Source organism: Anabas testudineus, chromosome 1 (genome assembly GCF_900324465.2).
Source record: "Anabas testudineus chromosome 1, fAnaTes1.2, whole genome shotgun sequence".
Lineage (NCBI taxonomy): Eukaryota > Metazoa > Chordata > Actinopteri > Anabantiformes > Anabantidae > Anabas > Anabas testudineus.
Window position 1 is genome coordinate 24,738,111 of NC_046610.1, and position 23,990 is coordinate 24,762,100.

The 23,990-nt window shown below is 41.6% G+C and overlaps 1 protein-coding gene across 1 annotated transcript in view; it reads right to left on the minus strand.

The window, feature by feature from the left end:
* The window catches only part of LOC113161260 (E3 ubiquitin-protein ligase NEURL1-like), a 41,362-nt gene that overhangs the window by 4,097 nt on the left and 13,275 nt on the right, over window positions 1-23,990 (minus strand). Inside the window, exon 4 of the mRNA XM_026358747.1 lies at window positions 9,314-10,042. Coding sequence (XP_026214532.1) covers window positions 9,314-10,042 — 729 coding nt within the window. The remainder of the gene's footprint in view (window positions 1-9,313; window positions 10,043-23,990) is intronic.

Sequence of the window (23,990 nt, forward strand, 5' to 3'; positions counted from 1 at the left end):
CATTTAGACCCTGTAGCTTGGCGTTGTGAATGTGTTTTTGCATTCTCGCTGCTAACACCCAGGTTTTACTCTGGTCAAGATTCTTTTTTAAATCCTTTACACGTCAGTCTAGCTGCTCTGGAGAAACAACCTCTGCAAGAACCCCTGATTGCTGCCATGGGGATCATGAGCAAAGTGGCTAAGTGCTGCTTTTCAGCAAGAGCTTGTTCGGCAGTAGTAGCAGTTACCTTTGTTCCCAACAAGATGGAATGAACAACACATACAGTTACAGGCTGCAAACAGACTTTGAGTAATGTTTTTATCTATTGTATCTACAGTACTTTCTTTTTTGTCCAACTCGGTTAACTGAAAGGCCAGTAGTGTTTACAGCCTGTGTTCCAGCTGGGTATAGTGTGCCAGAACAGAGTGGGGTGAGGGAAGAGCTTCACTCTTAAGGCCAGAGAAGCTGTGGCATAAAGACACATTCTAACATGGATTTGCACTGTTCTAACTTGAAAATGATCTAATCTTGTATCAGTGAAGTATGAGCATAATATAGCCACTCTAAAGCTGCATGGCTGAAGGTGGTTAAGGTGGCCATCTTTAAACCTCTCCCACAGTGTGACATAGAAACAGGGTTATGGAGCCACGACCAAAAGGTATCACTATGTTTAGTCATCTTTCGTCCAGGACAACCCCAGCATCACCGCCACCGATGCTGTTAACCTACAGGGTGTCGGTGGAAATTTGACTACTGTTGGTCGAAGAAAGAGGGGATGTTGATGGAGCTGCCAGGCAGGAGGACAAGAGGACGACCAAGGAGGAGATATATGGATGTCTTAACAGAGGACATGAGGTTGGCTAATGTTAGGGTAGAAGATGTTCATGATAGATTTAGGTGGAAAAGGATGATTCGCTGTGACGACCCCTGATGGGAAAAGCCGAAAGAAGAAGAAGATCGGACATCTACCTCAAACATTGACTGCTAAATCATTCTCCATGTCTGCTACTGCAACTAGATAAAAAAAAAAAGAAAAGACAAAAACTTTTGAATTTTCCATTTTATCCATAAGGCAGCAGTGCCTTCCTGCAACATGTCGCGCTTTATCAAAAAACACATAATACAAAAGCTCTGTGAGCCCTGCCTGCCAGCGATGTCAAACTAATCTTATGGCATGCTCTGTCATTTCAAATAACTTTAATAGTTTACATCACAGGTAGTGCAGACACACCAAAATACCCAACAAATTAAGATGCAAATGAGCTGTCTCGCAGTGCAAGCATGTAGTCGTCCTCAAAGAATTCCCATTAAATGCTTTGTTGCTTCTCAGCGTAGAAGCAGATTACTTTAATTACCTTCCCTCAAGCTCGCTGTCAAAAATAGCAAACTAACAACTGCATCAGAAATCAGCTACTCTGTGCACACAACATATGTAACAATTCTATTTCAGGAGCTGCTATCTTTTAGTAAAGAATCAGCGTGCTGTGGAGAATCTTAGTGAGGAACATTTCATGGTGTGTTTGTTCTCCTAGACAGCTGCCAGGAAAAAAAACAGTGAAAGCAGAGGGATCTGGTGTGGCAGAGTCACCATCAACGCTGACTGGTAACATCACGATGATGGCCCCTACACTAACGATGCTTCAGCCGTCAGCCAGGAGGCAGCTCCCCGCTGCCATCTGCACCAGCGCTCTGATCGATCCAGACGACTACATTTTAGGACTGAGTTGACAACAGGTCAGAGAGATTTAGAGAAACTGCCCCATAACTGCAGGTGACAAATAGCAACAGCGCTGATGTGTCATCATGTCATTAGTTTCTATCAGGAGCTGTTTGATGTGGCTTTTCTGTTTTGGGGGGTGGCGGTGGGGGGTTTAGTCAAGAATCTCTTTTGTTTGCATAGCAGGGGTTGCCCGGATCCCAAGCACCTTGGCGCCATAAAGTGTGTATGATTTGTACTGTATGTACAGTGTGTAACATGATATATATAAGTTATTTGGGACACCAGGACTAAATACATTTAGGGCAGGGGGGGCCCCATTATCCTGATCCAGGCAGTGTGTGTGAGACCCTCAACCCATTGTCCAACACAAGCTACAAGTACAAGGAAACACTGGACATTAGGTGAGTAAATAAGTGATCTAACAAAACCCCAAATATGTACTAAACCTGACCGACAGAAAGGCTGAGAGTCAACCCATCACGCCGAGTGTTGATCTGGAAGTCGTGCACCCCTACAAGGTGCTGCTGCACTCACCGTGTTAGACCTTTCATCAAATTACTCAAGCACCATTACTTTATGGTTCTCGCTCTCTCGTCCCTCCTACTTCCACTCTCCTTCTCAGTCCACCGCCCCTCTGTTAATCCCCCTGGGAGGACGGCACCTCCCCTTCAAGGGCAGCTGAGGCAGGATCTTTGGTGCCCAGCCCTGATCCCGCCTGTTCGCCACTAGATTAAACCGACCTGTGTGAACAGCTGTGAGAGCTAGGCCGCAACTCTGTGGCCACATCTCTACTTCCATCAATCCATTTAGTCAGCCAACCGTCTGTCCGTCTTTAGCACATACCCAGTACATCTATGGGGAAAGCCTCTTTCTCTGTAGTATGGCAGCAATGTAAAGAATGTGACAAGGGAGATGGGTGGGTCTGGGGATGAGGGGCAAGGGTTGGGCCGGCTTAAATGCAAGTATGTGTCTGTATATGGCTTACACTGGACAGCCTTCAGGCTCGGGTGAGTCAGAGAGTTCGCTCACTGTTTACGATACAGTTTAAAAAAGCAATAGAAAGAAATTAAAAGAGGGAAATGACCCTTAGAAATAGTTTATGTTAGCATTCCCCTGGTGAAATGCAATCCTCAAAACACAAACTTCAAAATGGGTGGCTAGTAATTTAATTGCAGAGAGTCTCTTGTTCTGGGTGTTATCAGGACAAATGTGCACTTAGGCTTTGTGTTCTTGTGTGTGCTCAGATCGGAGAAGAGAGGAGAAGCAGCTCACATAGAAGTCAGCGGTTTATGGTTATGGCCTTTCCTGCTGCATTAAATGTTAATAGTCTCCTTTTGTCTTGTGTGGAGATATTATCTTAAGAGACAAAAGAGCTGTTTTGGAGACAGCGCACAGTTGTACATCCTTTCTTTACCTCTGTATCACTACAGTGGTTCACACTCCCCTCTTCACACACACCACACTATAGATTAGTACAATGCAGATTTATACATTGATACAACTGCCTTTAAAAACATTAATCTACATTCAATAACTTGTAGTGACTAAGTGAACTTTTTAACAACATGTTTAGCAAATGTATTACATTAAGTAATAGGTCAAAAGCTGAAATGTGTCCTTTCTAAAGCTATTCACACCATTAATTTGATACTTTGTAGAAGCCTCTTTAGCTACTGTGCTCCTGGGGGTACTTAAAGCTTTAGAACTGGTTTTATACCCTTGTCATGATCTGTGCCTCATCACAAAATGTTATTGTGGAGGAGTACAGATAGTTCCTTGGACTTCATGGGTTTTTGTCCTGACATGCAGTGTGAATGTTGGAACCTTTGAAAATTACTTTATGTCCAGTCACTTCAATTCAATTCACCACAGGAGGTTCTACACTCATCTGAAGGAAAGTTAGAGCAAACAGGGCGCACAATACAGAGAGCAAAGGGTCTGAATACTTTCGTAAAGGAGACACTTTCAGTTCTTCATAGATGTGGAAAAATGTCTAAAAACATGTTTGCACATTGTCATCATGGGATACTGTATGAGCTTTTCATGTTTATTGCAACACTTAAATATCCCATCATTCAGTGCATAGATGCTTTAGCATTTTCATTCCTTCCAGATAAGCTTCACATATTTAACTGTATTTCAGTTAAAATGTGAAATGTAGTGACCTTTTCAGTATGTAACTGTTTTACATGTAGTGGGTGTGCACATTTAAGAAACAGATGCATTTTTTGTAGTTGTTTTTTTTGTTCTGCCTGAAAATATCATTTGAGTATATTTTTAATCAGTAGTAGTTTTTGGATGGAAGGATGGAATTGACCTTAAACATAGTAATTATATCTGTAACTGTAGTCACTGGGACATCAAATTGCTTGGAGATGATCTTCTAGCCTTTACCTTTAACAGCTTTAAATATCATTTCCTTTCTGATCTCCTCAGACAGCTCTCTTCTTTGCTTTGCCTGGTCCATATTCAGTGTGTTGCACACAGTGATACCACAGCAGCTCCAAAAGAAGCTTCTTTAAAATACAATGATGACAGAATGCAAGATTTAAGACAAGTGATGCTAATTCCGATTTGAAATAATACTACAACAAATCTATCCAGGCTATTTTCAATTGATTCATTCAATTTCATTTCACTGAATTAAAATATTCCTAATATTTTTCTTTTAGCCATGAAAGGGTGCCAACAAATTTATCCACATCTGTATGTTTTGACCCTCCACACTCAAACCCAATTTAGACTACACTGTTCATTCACAGTCAGACGGGCACGTTTGTTTGTGTGTTTTCTGAGAAACACTCCCAGTTCACCTCCTTCTGTATTTTTTTAAATCATGTTGCCTATGCCTATGTTATCTTCAAACTATTCCTTCATCTGGACGGTCATACTCAATTTCTTCCTTTGCTTTGTCTGCAGTGGGAGAAAGTTCTGACCCCTTGCAAACTTCAGCTCTAACAAATAATAAATAATAAGGTAATATCATTAACAGAATCAGGTTCACAGAAATGACCAAAATGATGAGTGAAACGTTGTGTAGAGGAGGAGATGAGCTGAGGTGACACATGATGAAGAAAGGGGAGCGTGGCAGCTGCACTGCATGAGGATGTGGGTGGTGAGCTGCTTCACATGAGCATGAGCACGCTGACATTTTAATGGAATCTATAATACAAGCGAAGTGGGTCACTGGATGGGTGTCCTATTTCCATGTCACGAGGCACAAGTCCCCTCAATATCTCACTCTCTCAAAAGTTCAGCTGTCACTTCATGTGATTTCAGTTCTTTTTTTTTTGTTTTTTGATATAATCACACTAATAACAGATAATGGGACCAGAGGAAAACACTGAGTAGGAGTAGACCTGTGGGTAAAACTGCAGGTTACATGTCCTACATGTCAGACTGAATCAACTGACAGACGTAGCTCTAGACGAGCCTGCAACACTGCAGTTTAAAATGAAATATACTGTATTTCTCTACTGGAGAGATTTTCTTGCAGTCATTACTCAGGAAATAAAAGCAGATTGAAACAGTGACTTTTAAGTGCAATTAACTGAAATAATAATGATTTAATTCAGTTCACCATCATAAACTAGTTACCCTGAATCAGCTCAATATTTATTAGTCTAATCTAAAATGCCCATTTCTCCTTCAGGTCAGGATAATTATTCACCAGTGGTCTGTCTGCTTCACCTGTACACTGAGATAAATGCTAACATGCCAAGATAGCGTTACTCTCACACTAAGGATTAGTATGTTACTGCTTTAACTGTAACAAATACCAGTCAGCACACAAGCACAACAGAGAAGGTTCATCTTACAATAAGTTAGTTTAATGCTATTTTTATAAAAAATACAACATTAGTGTGAACTGGGTCACTTAGAGTGAGAAGTCAATGTTTTCCAAGTTCCTTTTGGCTTTTCAAAACTTCAGCCCCCCTTTTGATTTAGCTTAGACAGAATCGTTAGTGGTCACAGCAGGAAGTGGCTTCCAGTGAAAAACCCACAGTACACGACCTCCCCTGCACCAAACAGAAGGAGTCTACATTAAAAGCATCACCAGCTGACCCGCAGTTGTGCTGGAGAGCAATAGTGGGTGAGAAACTTTGATTATGAGAACATCACCAAGTATGTTAAGTCATTTTACCAACTGTGGTTGGTTTAATACTAGTTCTAAACTTAATTAAATTTTAATTTTAATTTAACTCATAAATAATAGCTTCTTGTTCCACACTGCTTCTGTCCTAAGCTCCTCAAGTATTATAGATTGATCCCTGTTTTTTGAGCAGACTAAAAACTCAAAGTCTGTCAGTGAACTGAGAGCAGAACATTTAGCAGTGCTACATTGGACCGAACAGATCTTCATCAGGATTTAACAACTGAGCTCCACTAAGCCGAACAGGCAACAACAGAAAGAGTCAGACACACTGATCACTCAGCTGGTTGTTGACTGGTAGTCAATCTACTCTGGACCAGTCAGATAAGAGCTGGTTAACACTGTGCGGTTTCTCCATGTGGAGACAGACACGTGAATTAAATGGATCACACAAAAACATCAAAACATATTTAACATCTCAACTTCTGACCAGATGGGAGAATCATATTTGATAATGCCACACGGCTCTCATGGCATTTGCACATAAAGAGTTTTTTTCTGTAACTTTACATATAATTTCAAATGTGTCTGTTACTACTGAACCACTACTACTACAACTAATACTATACTACCAGGGCTACTACTACTAATGCAGTTCTCTGTCTAAGCACTCCTGGCTGATACGAGCAGTCCTAATGTATTTGTTTGAGTGACCATGTTCCTGTTACTTGCTCCCTTCTTTCATCTTTTATGGCTTTATCTTCCCATCCCGTAGGGTCTTTCTCCACATCCCTCACTCATGGCTTGAATAATGCTCAACTGAAAGCTAAACTGCTGTCCAGTCAACACAGAGCAACAGAGAGACTTGCAACAGAGAGATAAGAGATGATTTCTGATTCAAAGCAGCTTGCACGTAAACATGATTCACACCTCGGTGGGAATTCCAAGATGTGCTCTGATAAGGGGATGTGCCTCAGACCTGTTTTTCATTGTTCTGCTATTCCGGTTTTGTTGTGCTGCCAAGGCTCTCTGCTTTCAGTAAATGACTGCGAGAGACCAGGCAGGCTGCTATGTTACCACTAACACACTAACTACAACTAAAATGTAATGACATGGTATAGTAAGTAATCTCTGTGTGACAACACACGATCTGCATATTCAAAAAAAGAAAGACTGTGTTTTGATGCAACGGAAAGTATGAATATTACAAAGTGTAAACGGTCTGAAGTTGAAGAGGAGGCTAAATTTGGGTTATTTCGGGATTATCAACACATCAGAGCTTTCCTGGAACTCACTGTGATTTGTATTGACAAGGCTGTCATGGTTACTTTGCTGTCAGTTGATAACTGGGTCAAGTTACCAGAGGATGACATTAGCCCCTGGCGGGCATGGTCAGTCCATAGCTTAGAAGTTATCTAGAGGGTTTTATATTTGTTAACCAGGAAGTTTACAACGAGTTATACTGTAAAAGTTTTGATGACTGACAGATTTAAGCCATATATTTAGTCTCTGTCCTGCACATCTAGTTGACGTTAAAGTTGTCCTCCCTTCCCCTCCTTTAACCTCTGTTTCCTTTTCCGCTCCTGTCACTGAAGAAAAGCAGGATGTGTTTATAGATGCCTTTTCTTCTGCATTTGTGACACCTTTAAAAGGTCCGGTGCTATTTTGGCTGCGTTAATACAAGACGGCTTTTACTGCATTATACAGCTGACGGGGGTTTGCTATAGATGGGTGAATATCCAATAATAACTTGTTCTTAAAATGATAATAGCATGCACGTGTGTGTTTTTGTGACACCTCTTTTAAATATGACTTTCTTAGACAGATATAGCTACAAATAACATGTGGTATGACACGTTGATAGCCTGCTGTAGACAGCCCCCTCTCCCACACATGCACACACAGTTGCCTGCACCTTTGTGGGAAGCAGACATGCTTGCTTGCTTGTCAGAGTGAAATGAAGTGTCGGGCCAGTTCAGCCACACACCTTTCACTTCCACTGTCATTATCAGCATTTAGGGAAGGGTAAACAAACCTCAGGTGTCCTGTCACGTCACTGGCAGGCAAAGTGTCCACCCCGCTGAGACATCATGTCGGCACCCGCTGTGTGCAGGTCACAGTCCTTCCTCCATGCTGCCTCTCTCTACCTCAGCTCACTCGCTTCCTGTTTTTCCACCTTCTTGTGACTGAGCATCTACTCTTCTCGTTAATCCTATGAACGTGTGTGGAGGCTTCCTGTTTCGAGGCATCTGGTGTAAATATTGTGACTAACGAAGTGACAAACTGTCCTTAATGCTTGACCCTTTGGTTCTGGTCATTACTATGGCTGTCATTTCCAAAGCGGAATAAATTGGGAAACAGGCAGAGCATTCAATAGATGGATTTCAATCCCAGGGAGTAAATGAATTAAGACCAGCGCCCTCACCAGAAGAGTGCCCAGCCAAACAAAGATCAATACCCTGATCTGTAGGTTCCAGACCTGGGACACGTCAGCGAGCTAAAAGCGCAGTCGTTTCCACCATAAATTACTCTTTTAAGTGGGATTATTCACAATATAAAGCCCATGGTCAAAGAACAAAGGGTGCTCATTAATCCACAAACACTCAGAGGAAGTGAATTAAATATGCTTCATGAAGTATTGTATGAAAGTCTGAACACTGGCCAGTGGTTTACTGAGTTTTACTTTCAGATGGGACTGTGCATGTACAACTCTGACAATCATCTTACCGTCTTTGTGATACTTTTTGTTTTTGGCAGGAACACTGCTATTGTGAGACATTGTAAATGAGCTGGATGATTGTGTTGGTGCAGGACTGGTGACGTTCTGAACACAGATCTAGATTTTAAAGGCGAACTGCAACAAATTTTACTCATTAAGAATGGTTTACTTGTCAGAAAGAAAACCACTTAGTCTGGGAAAGAGGGGTTTAATGCCCGCTGTGACTCCTGAGATTTCTAAAGTTTGAGAAAATAACCTTTGATGATATATCAGTCTGACTACTGAAGTGACATCCCATTCCATCCACGCTGGCCTCAGCATCTCTGTCTACTGAGAGCAGCCTATGTGTCTGTCTCTTAGCAGGAGAAAGGGAGAGAAGCTGCACAAACTGTCCTCACCAGGCAGAAATTCAGTGGAAAAACAAAGTTTTCATGTTGGTTCAGCAGAAAGAAATCAGGGACAAGTTTATGTCAGTTTCATTGATTTTCTTTTCTGTTTTTGTTTCTGTTTCTCTGTCAGTTAGCTGTTGTTAGAAGTAATTCTTCAATGATCACACCAAAGGTAGATTTGAAGCGTAAAAAGCAAGTGGATTCTAAGGCGTGAAGCTGTTTGGCACATTTAATATAATGGAATCTAGGTCTAACAAATAGAAGATATTGCTTGCATTATGGGAAGTGTAGGACCATAATAATCAATGATCACTTTTGATCAATATTTCCAAACACAGTTCTTCACATTATTCTGTTTACCCATCTATTACATATCTATTAAGTAATGTGGGTACATGTGATGCTTGCTTACCCAGAATCCTCAGCTGAGTCACAGCTCCATGCAGACCAAAGAACATCCAGAGGGGGCGGGAGTTGTCCACGCACACCTGCATGCCTACGTTGGTTCCATTATGGCTGAGGATGACCTCTCCTTCCTGGTTAACCAAGAAGCCCAGGATGTCACTGCTTTGGAGAGGGGTGGGCACCCGACACACTGCCCAAAACTCCTTCCTGTCCACCAGGGCCTCTGGATTGTAGGGCAGGTCGCTGGGACGCAGCACTGCTGGGTCGCAGGACGTCACACCATAGGACAAGGAGCCTGAGCGCGCTGGGCTGGATTTAGTGACTTTAATGAAAACGGTCTCTCCAGTGCGCAGGGGACGGTTGGTGAACACCAACGTGCGTTCTTCGCGTGCATGTTCAGATCTTGCCACCGTCTGTTCGTCCAGTGTCTTAATGTGGGCGCCCCGCAACTGGTGGAAGTGGAGGTCACTCTCCAGAGCGGATGGCAGGAGAGAGGACTGCTGGGAGTTGAGGGAGTTCTGGGGGATGGGGCAGGTGGAGGAGGACGAGGCCGAGGCCAGGTGGAGAGTGTGGCGGTGGGAGTGGCTGTGGGCAGTGCCTCTGTCCTCCTGCTGCAGGTTGAGGTCACACAGGCTGACAGACAGGCGGGTGTCATCTGCTTCACGTCGCAGAGAGGCGGAGCGTACTGTGGTGAAGGAACGTGGGCGCAGGCAGTCGGGAGGGACAATCTCACTGTCTGCAAGTGGAGGGAAATGGAAAGAAGAGGAAATGGTACTGAGACAGGGAGAGAACTGTGGTTAATAGTGTTCCTACTGTGTTTGTGTGCAAACAGTTCTAAGAAGGGTAACAAGATAGTGATTAAAAATGTAATTTAAATTTAAATTTAGGGTAATTCTAATTACTCAACATTGGAGCACATGGGAATGTCACAGAGTGTGTTTATAGATGAAGAAATTAAAGAAAGCAGTATAGTGCTCCTGTACAAGCACAGAGCTGAATCGTACAGCAACAAAATACTGTCAGCTAACAAGGAATGAGTTACGTTCCTGAAATCTAATTTAATATATTCATAGATGTGTGTATGTTTGTGTGTGTGCATGTCTGTGAGAGTGTTTGGGCATGTGTTGGTTGCATTCTTTGCAATCCATAGTACAGTATCACTCAACGGAGAGCCATTAATATCTGCCAATACATGTCTCTAATGGACGTAGTAGTGGTCACATGCACACAAATACACACACAGATGACTCCCCCTCTGATAAGCGGCGCGCAGGTTACTCACAGTCTCATCCTACGCCTCGACACAGCTGCTCAAAATAACACCTCTAAATGTGCCTCCTCTCTCTTTCTCTCTCTCTCACCTCTCCCATCCTGGCCTGGTGGTAGGGGTAAAATTAGCCTGGCTTGCTGAGAGACCCCTGTTAGTTTGTGTGTGTGTGTGTGTGTGTGTGTGTGAAGACAGAGAGACAGAAGGTACAACAGATAGAACAGAGACAACAACCTAATGAAGATGCTGAGAGACCGTCCTACTTTGGACCAAAAGGTGGAGGAGAGCAAGTGAGATGTTATAAAAAGGGGGAAAAAGGCATAATGGAGGATGAAGGACTAGGCAAAGCCTGTCTGTGTCTGGAGAGTCTCTCCTGTTCCCCTGCCCAGCTATAGGGCCTCTCTATCTGACCAGGACCCGAGAGCCTGACTCCAGATAAACCTCTTAGCCTCAATTACCAGGGCTGTGGGACAGTCTGCTCACAGCTAACTGTAAACTGTAGCAGAGAATACAGAGCAGCCAAGCCTCTTACGACGCCCTCCCACAGCTGAAAGGGACACAAGCCAAATGAAAATAGACTCATGACAGCCTTACGGGGAGCAGACATTTTGCAGGCTGAAATAGAAGCAGTGTGGTGTTTTTGTTTCTCAGTAAACTTGTGAAGCATTTTGTTGCTAATTTATAACAACAAGTGGCAGGCTGATGGAAATAACAGTGGTTTATGGTGATTAGTGAGAATCCAGGCTTTTAATATATCTTAAAATACGTTTAAAAGGGTAATTTCAAGCCTTCACTGTGTCATCAGTGCAGCTATTTCATCCAGTGATGTCGTGGGGAACACCTGTATGTCACTGAAGCCAGGTGAGGAGATAAACCACCAGAGGTCAGCAAAAACAAGATTTTCATCTGCTGCTAAAATCTGTTCACTTTCAATTTCTGGGTCACATGAATTCACATGTACATAAAACAGAGAGAAAGAGAAGAAGAAGGAAAGGAAAGAGAGAAGTATGACTCATGAGGTGGATTTGACCACGTGTATTCACACTGTCCACATGCTGAAGCTGACACTTGAGAAACCTGATACCACAAATCTTCATCTGAAATCTGGTCAGTTTTGAATTCTAGGTCACATTTGGATGAATTCTGTAACTGTAGCTCAATATGTTGTTCCCAGAGGAAACAGCAAAGCATGTTGAAATTATTTCAGCATTGATTAATGCCTCTGACCCGATTCTTCTTCATAACAACAGTGACCAAATCTTGTTGGTCTTGTGGTATTTAGAACCACCCGCCATGCCAATACACAGCTTCAAGTTAAAGTGTATTCTCATAACATAAATCTATACATAATAAGGGACACTGTTCCTCTACTTCACACTTAGTTTCTGATGCTTGCTTTGTTCAGCACCAATACATATTAAGCTGAGATACCCACCCTTACACACAGATCAGTTCTACATCTTAATTAAAACCCTCCTCTATGAGGTTAGTCATGTACTGATATTAGGTACACTGCCCGTCCAAAATAAAATTCAATGACCTTTAGCTTTGATTACTAAGCTAATACAATAGCATTTGTCGTGGCATCGTTTCAATAAGCTTCTATAATGTCACATTATTCCCGTCTCGTCTCGTCCCGTTGCATTAATTTTCCCCCAAGATCTTGTTTATGATAGGCTTGTATGTGTGATGGACACATAACGTTGCTGAACCTAGACCTGACCAACTGCAGCAACCCTGGATCATAGCACTGCCCCCACTGGCTTGTAAAGTAGGTAGCAGGCATGATGGTTGCATCATTTCATCCTTCTCTCTTTTTACCCTGATGCGGCCATCACTGTGGAACAAGGTAAATCTGGACTTATCAGACCACATGACCTTATTCTATTGCTCCAGAGTCCAATCTTTATGCTCCCTAGCAAATTGAAGACTTTATTTTTCAATTAACCTCACTGACAAGTGATTTTCTTAAGGCAACACAGCTGTTTGGTCCCAATCCCTTTAGTTCCCTTCACATTGTGCATGTGGAAATGCTCTCACTTTCATTATTAAACATAGCCAAGAGTTCTACTGTTGTTTTTCTATGGTTAGATTTCACCAAATGAAAAAACAAAAACCAAAAGTTTTTGTTTTATCTTCCTGGAAGATCTTCCTGTCCAATGTGTTGGACAGTTCTTAACCCAATTGTAGTAGTTTCAGCAATTTCCTTAGGTGTTTTCTTTATGTGATGCACACCCAATAATTTGACTGACTCATTCTGAAACAGATCAACATCTTTTCTACAAACCACAGAATTAGTCTTCCCACATGGTTGTTTAAGAAATGAGAAGCTAGTCTCTACATCAGTCGGGGTTAAATAACATTGCCAGCTGAAAGATAATCATCCATGCAGTAATTATCCAATGGGAGGCTATTACCTTTTTGCTTTTTTGGACAGGCAGTGTTTATTGCTGCAAATGTGTTAAACTAAGCAGACAATGCAGACTATGCAGACAACAGACTCTCTCCACTGTTTGATCCCCTGAGACTGAAATGCTGTCTGATGAGTTCTTTAAAGCTAAAACAGTCTCACCGCTTTATCAAATTCATGTCAGCTGTCAGATAATGTTAGCTGCTAACCCAGGGCACGACACTTTGTGATTAATGTTTAATGGAACTAAGGCCCCCTAATTGTGCTAATTGATTTTTCAGAAAGGCATAAAACTGAGCAGACAGTGCCTTTGGTGCACAGGGCAGCTCCCAGTGACTGCTAATCAACCATTAAACACCTCTCTGCCGCGTGCAGCGGTTAACTCTGGGTCCCAGAGGCTCACTGAAGATGACTAGCACGCCAGCTCGGATTTCATCTACTATTTCCTTTGCTATCAATTCCCCCTGATCGACCCTCAGCCCCTCTGAAAACCCTCGCCTTGAAAAACTTAAAATGAACAGAGCCTGACAGCGTATGGCTGTTAAGTTGTAATTGAACAGCTCAATCTGCAGTGAAGTCCATTCCCTGATTTTTGTCCCATTTCTTCAGACAGGGAGCTATTTGCTGGACGGAGGCCCTTAATGAAGTAGAGAAACCTTAATGTGGCTCAAGTCTTAAAAGTTAGCTCTTCGATTACTCTGGAATATAGAGTGAGGAGCTGAGTATTGAAGGATTCGAATGACATCATCAAATGAAATTGTGTTTTTGTTTTCCAGAGCTGCCCATCACGCCATCCTAAATTGGATTACAATATAGTAGACCCTGTTGCAAGGCCTCCAGAACACAAGACAGGACTGGAGCTGGAGAGAAGACGATGACATGCCTCATGGTATGTCATCGTCTTCTCATGGGGGGATAACAGTGAAGGAAGAACAGAGAGGAGAGGTAAATCTGGGAAACCGTGACAATGCTGGATTTATGTTGAAAGAAGCCGCAAATCATCTCACTGTGTGTGTGTTTCAGTCCGACTCTAACTCAAACGCAGTGTGTGTGAACGTATACACACGGTAAATTGATTCCTCTAAAAATATAGTCTTCTATCAGCTACTTTCAAAAAGCTTCTCTGAGGGGTTATGTTCCCTTTTTATATCCTCTCCTTCTTCCTCTTCCTCTCTCACTTTTCAAAGAGTAGTCATTTCAGACCCATCCTGCCATGTATTCTTCTTCTTGCTTCTTTATTCATCAAAGGCTGGTGAGATGGAGGCCCTGCCAGACTGTATGTACTCCTAATGCTCCTTTTTAGCTTGGAGGACAGAAAGAAGAATGAAAGGACTGTAGAACATTTACCGTGATTCTCAAAAAAGCTTGTGTGAGTTAGTGTGTGTGTGCCTTTGTCTGTGCACTCAAAGTGTGTGTGTAGATGTGTCCGTTTGTGACCTCACCAGCTGCTGCTGCTCGCTAATCGTAGTGCACCTGCGTTTTTAGCTGATACAATCCCTTTGTCCTATTGGTCCCTTTCAAATCCACCACTCACAGATGCTCTTTCTCATTGGACGAGGCCAGAATTTTGCACTTTGAAAGCTGCATTAAACAGTGTGTGTGTTTGGGTGCTTGCTTCTCTCTGACATTGTAATGGGACTATGGAAGATGCAGCTGCTGATGCTGTGAGCCTGGAGGGACTGGAGAAGGGAAAGGGGAATGAAGAGAGGGGGATTCATCACCTAATTCTTTACTTTTGAATAAAACTATAAGTAGCACCTGTGGGGCTGAACCATCAGTTAATTTGTGCAGAGGAGTGTGAGAGTTGTGGGTCAGCTCTTTCACTTTTTAAAAACTAAAACCCATTTGGCTTGCTTTTTTCCAGTTCTTCCTCTGAGTGTTTTTTGATGAGAATAATTAAGCACCTGTTGGGCTAATCCAGTGCAAATACATGGGCATGGGGCGGGGGGAGATGATGGGGGGGTTTGGGAGAATGGTAGCGTGTCTGTTTTGGCCTTCACATACAGGCTTTGGCTTGCACCGTAAATGTTTTTGATTAGTGAATAGCTGCAAAGCAGGTTAGCTAATGCTGTGCATGGGGAGGTGGATAGAGAGAGAGAGGATGGCTTAGTGGCTTTGCTAGCCTGAGCAGACGGAACGTGCCAGGGGTTTCAGCCAGTGCTGGTGAAGGGGGGTGGAGGTGGGGGATTTACTCTTTCTCACACACAATCTCACAGGGCTTACATTTATCCATACTCTGTGGCAGGTTTCATCTGATGTCAGCAAAGTTGAAGAATTAGGAAGAGAAAATGGCAAAAGAAGATCTTAAAGAGATTTGAAAAGGTAGAAGAGAGGAAAACAGATGAGGAGAGGAGATGAGAGCACAAGAGGAGACAGGAGGACATGAGGACAGTGGATGTAACGGAAACTGTTCAGCTGAGATCAGCTAAGAAGGAAGAAGGTAGAGATGGATATCCAGGGTGACTTTGCCACGAACAGATAAAGCACAGAGTCAGGGAGACAACACAGGGTCTTTGAGAAAGGAGGCGGCAGTATACAGCTCTGTGACTGACCGGGGGATTAAGAAACGCAGACTGAGCGGCCAAGTGAGTAAGAGACTGATATAAAACAACGGAGACAGAGAGGATGGAGTCAGAGGGGTCTTTGTGCTACATGGGACGTTCTTTATTCCCTGGCGTTGGCCCAATCCTTAGTCCCGATCAGGCTGGGCTGCTTTGAACCCAGGGCTTTTGGAAAGAGCAGTGCTCCCAGGGCGACACATGGCCATAACAAAGAGCCAGGCAAAACGCCCGGTAAGTCACAAAAGCCCTGTCCCTTAGGTCATTGGCAGAATTCAGCATGTGCCGCTCCTTCTTTGCCAATCAGCATGCCAGAACCTCAGTGTTAATAACCTCCATCATAAGGTTCTTATATTAAAGCCCCTCTGTTTTATTCCTGTGCTCAAGCATGGAAGAAGGCTGACACTAGGCCAATTATTCATTACTGGGAGATGACTGGCACCACTGTCAAATGCACATCCACCCCTTTGCTATAATTCATGTTTATAGGATACAAGTTCAGTCTTAATGCTACATCAATTCTTATTTAAAAGAAATCACTGTGCACAACCTAGTTTAGCATTTATGAGCAGAAGAGAAAAATCCAGTATGGTCATATGGTCGTAAGGAGACCTATTAGTTAGAAGGCCAAAAACAAATTTCCACAGGAATACAAATGTTGCTCTGTGTCTGCTGCTGTAATACACAACTGGTTGCTAACAGGTTTGCTAGTGGTGTAGTTTTCCAAATCCACAGTTTGGTACATACATGTTTTGTTTTTCTTTTCTTTCTTCTTTTTTTTTTGGTGGTGGGATGGGGGGATTGGGGCCTCTCAAAACACAGATGGCCTCCACTGTGTACTGTCCCTGAATGCAAGGGAGCAGCACTTGACAGATTGGTCACAATGTTACTTTCCATTAGTGTAAAGCCGGCACACAAAAGCAAGTAATATGTCCTCTTATCACAACAAAAAACAGATTACTGGGATATTATGTCATTGTTCTAAAAGATGGAAACAAACTGTGGACAGTAAAATATAAACTATAATAAAATATTATAATAAATAAAGGTCTTGCACATAAAACCTAATTAAAAAACAGCACGACTAAAAAGCTGAATGAGATACATGTTTTCTATATTTGTTTAATTAATCAATCACAGTATGTTTTCTCTACATTTAAATGTTCTGTTAATTGAACTCTCTGTTAATTGAACAAGCTAATAAAAAGCTCTATAAAATATATTTGAGCAGTCTAAAAGCACTTTGAGTAGCAATAAGTTCAAAAGAGCAAAATTAGTGCAGTCCACTTGCCAAATTGCAATGTCAGCCTGTTACAGTTTGTTTAATAATTTTAGCATTGGTTTTGTTTTCTTTTTGGACATTTTTTTAAGGTGATTTCACAGATTTGTAACTTTCTTTTTCTACAGTTGTAGTGAGGCAAGTAAATGTAAATGAGTATATGTATATATTAAATGTCCTTCTGCATTCCCTCTAAAATATTTCTGCTTCTAGTGGAAAAACTACTTGGGATGACATCATCCAAATACATTTTCAGTTCAGGATAATGTCAATCAGAGGACTTCAGAGCAGATGGATTAGACTACAATCTCCATATGATTATCATCTGGAAGAGTTTTTCTATCTTTCAGATAGATAGATAGCAGATAGATACTTAAATATAGGAAAGTCAGAGAAAGTTTAATACTGTCCCTATAGATGTGTATAAGCAGGGTAAAGTAAATACAGTGCTGATTCTCGTAGCACTGCTTCAGAGGCAAAGCAGCATACCACTGCTGGTTGTTTTAGAGGATCTTCACCTAACAGCAAGTTTCAATTGACGGTAAAAACCCAGTACTTTTGTGCACAGGAAAGACACACTGAGTGAAACAAAAACAGGAAACGTCCCATAAATCTTCAAGAGCTACCTCTAGTTTACCCCCATTAACTGTTACATTTCTAAGTGTAGATAAAGTTCAAAGTGGAATTGTTTTACATGTCTACAAGTCTATGTCTCTGAAAAGAGAATGAGTGCACTGGATTCTCCAGCCAAGGCTGAGTAATTTAAAACTGATTGGAAATGCCAAATCATACACATCCAGTTTATACTTCTTAGCCTTTTGAGCTCTTTATCCAACAACCATAATAAATTGTATGAATCACACTCAAGCCAAGAAACACAACATTGCTAGATTTGCTGTTCTCGTTGTCTAGAGCTCTTCACAACACTAAACCCACGGCATTTCCTAAACGAGCACCAAAAAGACAGATTTACATCATCTTTTCAGCTTTGTGTATTTTTGTTGGAGGGTCTGTGTGAAGCATCAGGATTTGTAAGTGCTGCTATTAGCTGGAAGACCTAGTTCTGCCAAGTTAAACACCAGTGCTAGTCAAGTGGTCACAATAATCAAACTATAGTTCCACTAAAAGTAGTCGCTTTCTCCCACAAGTATGGGAACCCTGGTCTGTCTCTTTTGAGCTGGATCACTAATACACATCTTTCATTCTACATTATTTCATCTTAAAAGAGGCCAAGATAAGTAGAGCCAGAAAGACAGAGAGTGAGCAAATGTGTTTTTATGTTTTATGTTTTTATTTATTTTTTCAGATCTTCTTTGAATCTTCTTTGTATCACACCAGATAAAAAAAAGTGTTTCTTTTGGACTTTTCTAATTAGGTTTAAAAACTGTCTCATTTCATCCCTTGTTAACCTCAACTTGTCATTACATATTACACACACATACATTATGGGAAGATAAAAAAACCACTTAATTATTTCATAGGCTGTGCTAATCCACTTGTCTTTGCTCTCACTTGTCATTCATCCACCCCACTTCATTTCTCAACCCACTTTTCATCAGAAGCTCCTCATGACTATACTTGCACCCCTGCACCTTCACCCATTGGCAATATCATATCACATTTATGTAAAAGCAACATATGGTCTTATTAAATTGGACCATATATGGCACACATCTGAACTGAATGCTGATAGAATAATTGGTTCATCCAGAAATGTGAGATGTCATGATTGCAACAATTTACAAAAATTCAAACACTCTCAGTGAAATCTACACAACCTTAAAAAGTTGTCCCATCACCATAAATATGAGCTAGAAGAGAAGAAAAATATATCATCATTTTCTGAAATTGAATAAGAATTATTTCTGGGCTTCTAGGGTCCACTAGAGGTTAGATTTCTGCTATTGTTAAGGGCAGTTTATGGCCTGATGTTCTGCACAGCAGGTCTAAACTGTTTTATACTGTGTGTAATTGATGAATTCACACTTTTCTACTGCAAAACACCCTTGGAATAACTGAAACAGAGGCAGTTGCATCCAGATCTAAGTGCTGAAAGAATCAAGGTGTGTTAGACTAAATAACCATAGTTAGTGGTAACATTAGTGTAGTATCACAAAACGTAAAATGAATGCATACCTGTCTGCCTTTATCTGGTCTTTTTACTGATCATTGCTCAAATTTAAACATGACAGACTAGAACATCTGTAGCACTACATGCTGCTAGAATAGGTCACACAAGACATGCTGAAAAACCATGCTTTACCATTAATTCCAACTCCTGTGAAAGCAGTGTACAACCTCTGAGCACATGTACTGTACAGTTGGGGCAGGAACTGCACTTCTACCAAACCAACTGGAAAACTAACATCAGAACACATGAGAGAATTCTATCAGAGATGGCATCCTTCACTTCAGCCTCGCCAACACTGTGAAAGGTTCAAATGGGATGACCCCGCCTAGCGAGCTGACACGTTGTCAAGAGATAAGCTACCTCTTCTGACACATCTTGTGAAAGATGTAAACAAAGAGCCGGGCCTGCTGTGCCTTCATCCATCAAACCTTCACACATTGTTTTACTCTCGCTGAAGCACTTCGGTTTCCAGGATTAGTTTGCCTTTCACCTAGCCCACATCTGTCATTTTTACACAAAAGCACATTTCTGCAATCACTGCTGATTTGTCCTGCAAAATAAACAACGCAGGGTTACATAAAAGAGAGGAGGAGATTGTGGTATACAGAAGATGCATCATGGAAAGAGCTTTTAGCACATGGTGGAATTTAGTTTATTTCTCAAACATGTCTGTTTCCAAAAATTCCTCCTATTACTATAACTATTCTGCAATCATACATAGTGACAGCCAACATTTTTGATTTCTGATGATGCAAAAGCTACCATGCTACCGTGTCATGCAATCTATCATCTGAGGACAATCTCTTTAAATGTTGCAACTGTCAAATGCTCTTTAGCCTTTCCACCACACAGTGTAAATGCATTTTTCATGATGGACTGCAGAGACAGCCTCCCTTCTAGGACACAATCTATGAGCTAAATGAACTGCTCTGCTTCTTTGGTGTGACAGATAGATTGGCTAACTCCTTCTCAGAGTCAGTCTGGCTCAGAGGTGTTAGCAGCCACAAGGCTTTGCAATCAGACTTTATTCTCTTGTCCATCACGGAAGTCCCACATAGGGCCTCTCTTGATTAAAGTTCCACTGTGACTGACTCATACAATCTGAGTCCTGCTGGCTTAGCAACAGCTGGAGTTACTCTGCCTCTTTTCCGATGTCTAGTAAAATCCTGCAAATCCTGCATATATGTATATATATGAGTGACATGTAACCTTAGGAACCAGGACATGGTTTAATATTACACAACCATTCTGGCTTGTTTGATTTCAACGCTCTTGGGGCCAATTCAGTCTACCTTAAAGATGATCCTGCGACATCTACACAATATTGTATTCATCCAAGTCAAAGCTGGGTAAAGTACATCACCTGCTACGCCAGGCTGAGATGCCACCGTATCATCAACCCCCTTTTCCTGTAGCAGTCTAGTTATGTGTATGTGCTGATAGATAGAGATAGATCTTCATGACATATTTATGCCTGTATTTATTGTGGTATAAGATTCATGGCAAATGTTATAGGCGTCCAATCAGCATGATTAACAGGTTTGGAGGTGGGAGGTACAATTGTTGTCATCATGCTCTTAGAGGTGTGAACCTACTACATCAGCCCAGTTGCCTGTGTTCCTGTCATTTATAACACCCAGTGGTGATTCCTGCAGGATGGATTATAATATAATACAGCTCATATTTCAATCTTTCTACATCAAAGGCATTCAAAAAGTAATCCAGGGTCATCCTCAGCTCTTCTATTTCTGTACTGACCTCAGAACAGCCTCTGGATGGTGAACAGATGATACATCTCAAAACACAATGGCACAGGCTAGATGTTGCTCTTAGCATACAAGGAAGCTTTTCTTATGACAATAATACTAGTACACTAAGTGAGCAGGTACTTCATTATCAACTATAATTAACTCATTTTCATTTTTGCTCCACAACATGCCTTACACTTAGCCAGGTCAAGTCCATAAATTTACCAAAAGCCATACATTTAGATGTATGGGTTGTAGTAAGCTGCCTTTTGATTTTGTCTTTGGTTAACGACAAACAGGACACATTTATTTTTCTGTGGGCTGTAAGAGGAGGAGGTGAAAACACCTGTGTTGTCCTGTGACAAAGCATGCCTTCCACTTGTCTAACCATTAGCCTTTGTAAAGTAAAGCACCAAGCTAGGTGTTCACATTAAAACTACAGTGAGCATAGAGACGCAATAAATAAAATAGGCAGCATAAAATGAAACAAAATACTGCAACAACTGGAGGGACAATTGTGTAGTGTACAATGAAGACAGGTAAAATTGCTGATTTGAGTAGGCAGCTACTTTTTAAAGGTGCAGCCCTGTTTGTGTAATAGGGATTTTTAGGGTGGTACTACCCCCTGAAAGGAGATAGTACACACTTTACCAGATCCCCCCTGCTAATTTACATTATGAAAGGGCTACACAAGCTGTACAAAATGTCTTTGAGCACAGAGTTTAATCCACCGTATAATTTCAATTCAATCTTTGTGTAGTAAGCAGTATGGTTTTTCCAAGGAAGCACAATGAATAATCATCATCGTTGCTAAAGACACTGAAATTGAGAGAATCTAAATGTTATTGATTCTAGAGGGGAAATTTGGTCATCCTAGCAGCAAGTTAGAGAGGTGTAAGCTGAGGAGAATTGAAGAGTTTAAGTGAGAATATGACACAGAATCTACTCAAATGGATCTTAAAGATTCTGTGATATGTGATACATTCTGTAATTATCTTACATGCCTTTTCATTATGGTCTTGAAAGATTTAGAAGAAATAAAAAATGTAGTCTTTTCTCCACAGTATCTTTTGGCTACCAAACCATCAATTTAATCAAAAATCCAAGGCCAGAAGAGAAAATGACAGCTCTTCAAATGCCAGACAAAATAAGGACTGAAAGCCAGTAAAAAGCCTCCAATGTGAAAGCCCAAGGGCTTATCTGAGTAAAGGGAAAGGTTCATGGAGTGTTGCACACAGAAGTATGATGCACGGAGCTGAGACAGTTGGCCACTGAGCATCACAAGGAGCTGGGTTTCTTTTACATTATGTATTTCTATCTCAACTTTCTGTAGGGTTCCACCCATCTGAGCAAGCCCCTGTTTGTGGGGGCAGATGCCAGTCAGTCCCCTGAGGGATAGAAGCGCCTTATCTGTAGGGAGCATTGCATATAGGCCGACTGTGAAAAGACAGACAAAATGACTGAAATGATGCTTGAAGCAGTGTTTCAGTGGGGTTAGACATCTCTCAGAAAGATGCATTACAGAGGCTTCAAGCAGATTGAACCTTGGGGTGGTAAGCTCATGGTGGGCCTCTGCTGTTTGATATTTGAACACATTTTCTGCATGTCTGTATATGATAATGCAACTTTTTATTCCCTCCATCAGTATAGAGTCATTTATTGAGGCAGAGAATACTGAATATGGCACATTATGTTTGAGTTATGAACGGTAAGTGCCACTTGTCATCAAAGGTAAAACAAAAAAACAGACAGGGGAAAACAAAGAATGGGTCATCTTATGCTCAAGACACTAAATATCCACCCCCACCAGCCATGAGATAGTGTCAATCAACAAAGTGCACAATTACAATCAAACGTGTTATCTATGGGACATGTGACCTCTGGTCTATTTTTACAACAGCAGAGGGAATGACAGCTCAGACACCCAGGGACATGAAGTATGCATATACATTTTCTCATATGAAAGCTTTGGCCATACTATACCACGCTATGTGTGTGGTATGTATGCTAAGCTACCTAACATGCCTTCATAATGCCCGACAGCACCCCCACCCCCCTCCACACACACAGACACACACACACACAATGCTTTTGAGTAAACAAAAAGGCCAAATATTGATGATATAGATAGCCTTTGTTCAGTGTTATTCCATCGCCTCACAGAAGGCTTAACTGTACACAGGGACAGGAAGGTAACCAGATAGGAACTGTTTACACTAAACATGAGGACATAAGAAAAGCAGTGCTGTCTGAGGTAATTTACAAATGGCAAGACAACTGCTTTCAAAGACAAAATTATAATAATATAAATGTGAAGACACAAATGATGACAGTTATGGATGCTTTGCTGAAGAATACTGTCAAATACATGGTGTGATTGATGACCTTTTAAATGTTTTCAATGGGAGGTAGCAGACTAACAAATAGTTATATAGAAGATTATTACCAAAAACACATTATCGGAGATTATCAGACAGACCTATAGACAAAACAGTGGGCAGTGGGTGGCTATTTAGCCCACCACTTTTGTTTCTTCTTTTAAAGTGTTAAAACACAAGTTGAGGTTTTACGGGGCCTGTCTCCTAACCAGGAGCAGTAATCTATGAGGGAAGACAACAGACAGTGTTTTTCTACCACATGGTACCAGCTCGACTCAACTCTAATTACCCCTTTTTGTTTCTCCATCAGGTAAATGTTGTAGGTGGTATCTGGCAGCTGGTCATTTTTTTGGTATTATCTCCATCAAGGTTCCAAGCAAGCTAAGTCAACACCAAAAGGTGAAATAAGAAAAGCTGCAGACTACTGATTAGTCAGAGAAACTTGATAACCAGCTCCTACTCCTTAGCCTGACAAGGTAACTCACTGCTCCTATTAGATCATCAGGAACGGGAGGACCATCATGGCCCTGCTAACACCAACGCTAGCAGACCACAAGGCCACCCTTCTAGCAGAGATCAAGACAGGTTTGATTCCATGGTTGGCACTTTCTAGATCTCCCTAGTTGACCACCAACAACGTATCTCTAAGTTAGAACTGTTTGCAGAATCGACAAATTTGGTACTCGGGTCAAAACTCACCACGGTGGCCGCAGACAATGATATGCTAAAGGCTAAGCTAATCGAATTAGAGAGCGACCGACACAGTTTTTTCCGCAACTGCTGTTTAATGTGCTTTGTGAGAACCTTTTTTATCTTCACCTCCAGTGTTGGAGTAGGCCCATCGCACACTAGCTGCTAAGCAAGGCCTGTCTAAAAGGCATTGAGACTTGTGGTGATCTTCTTTTACCATTTC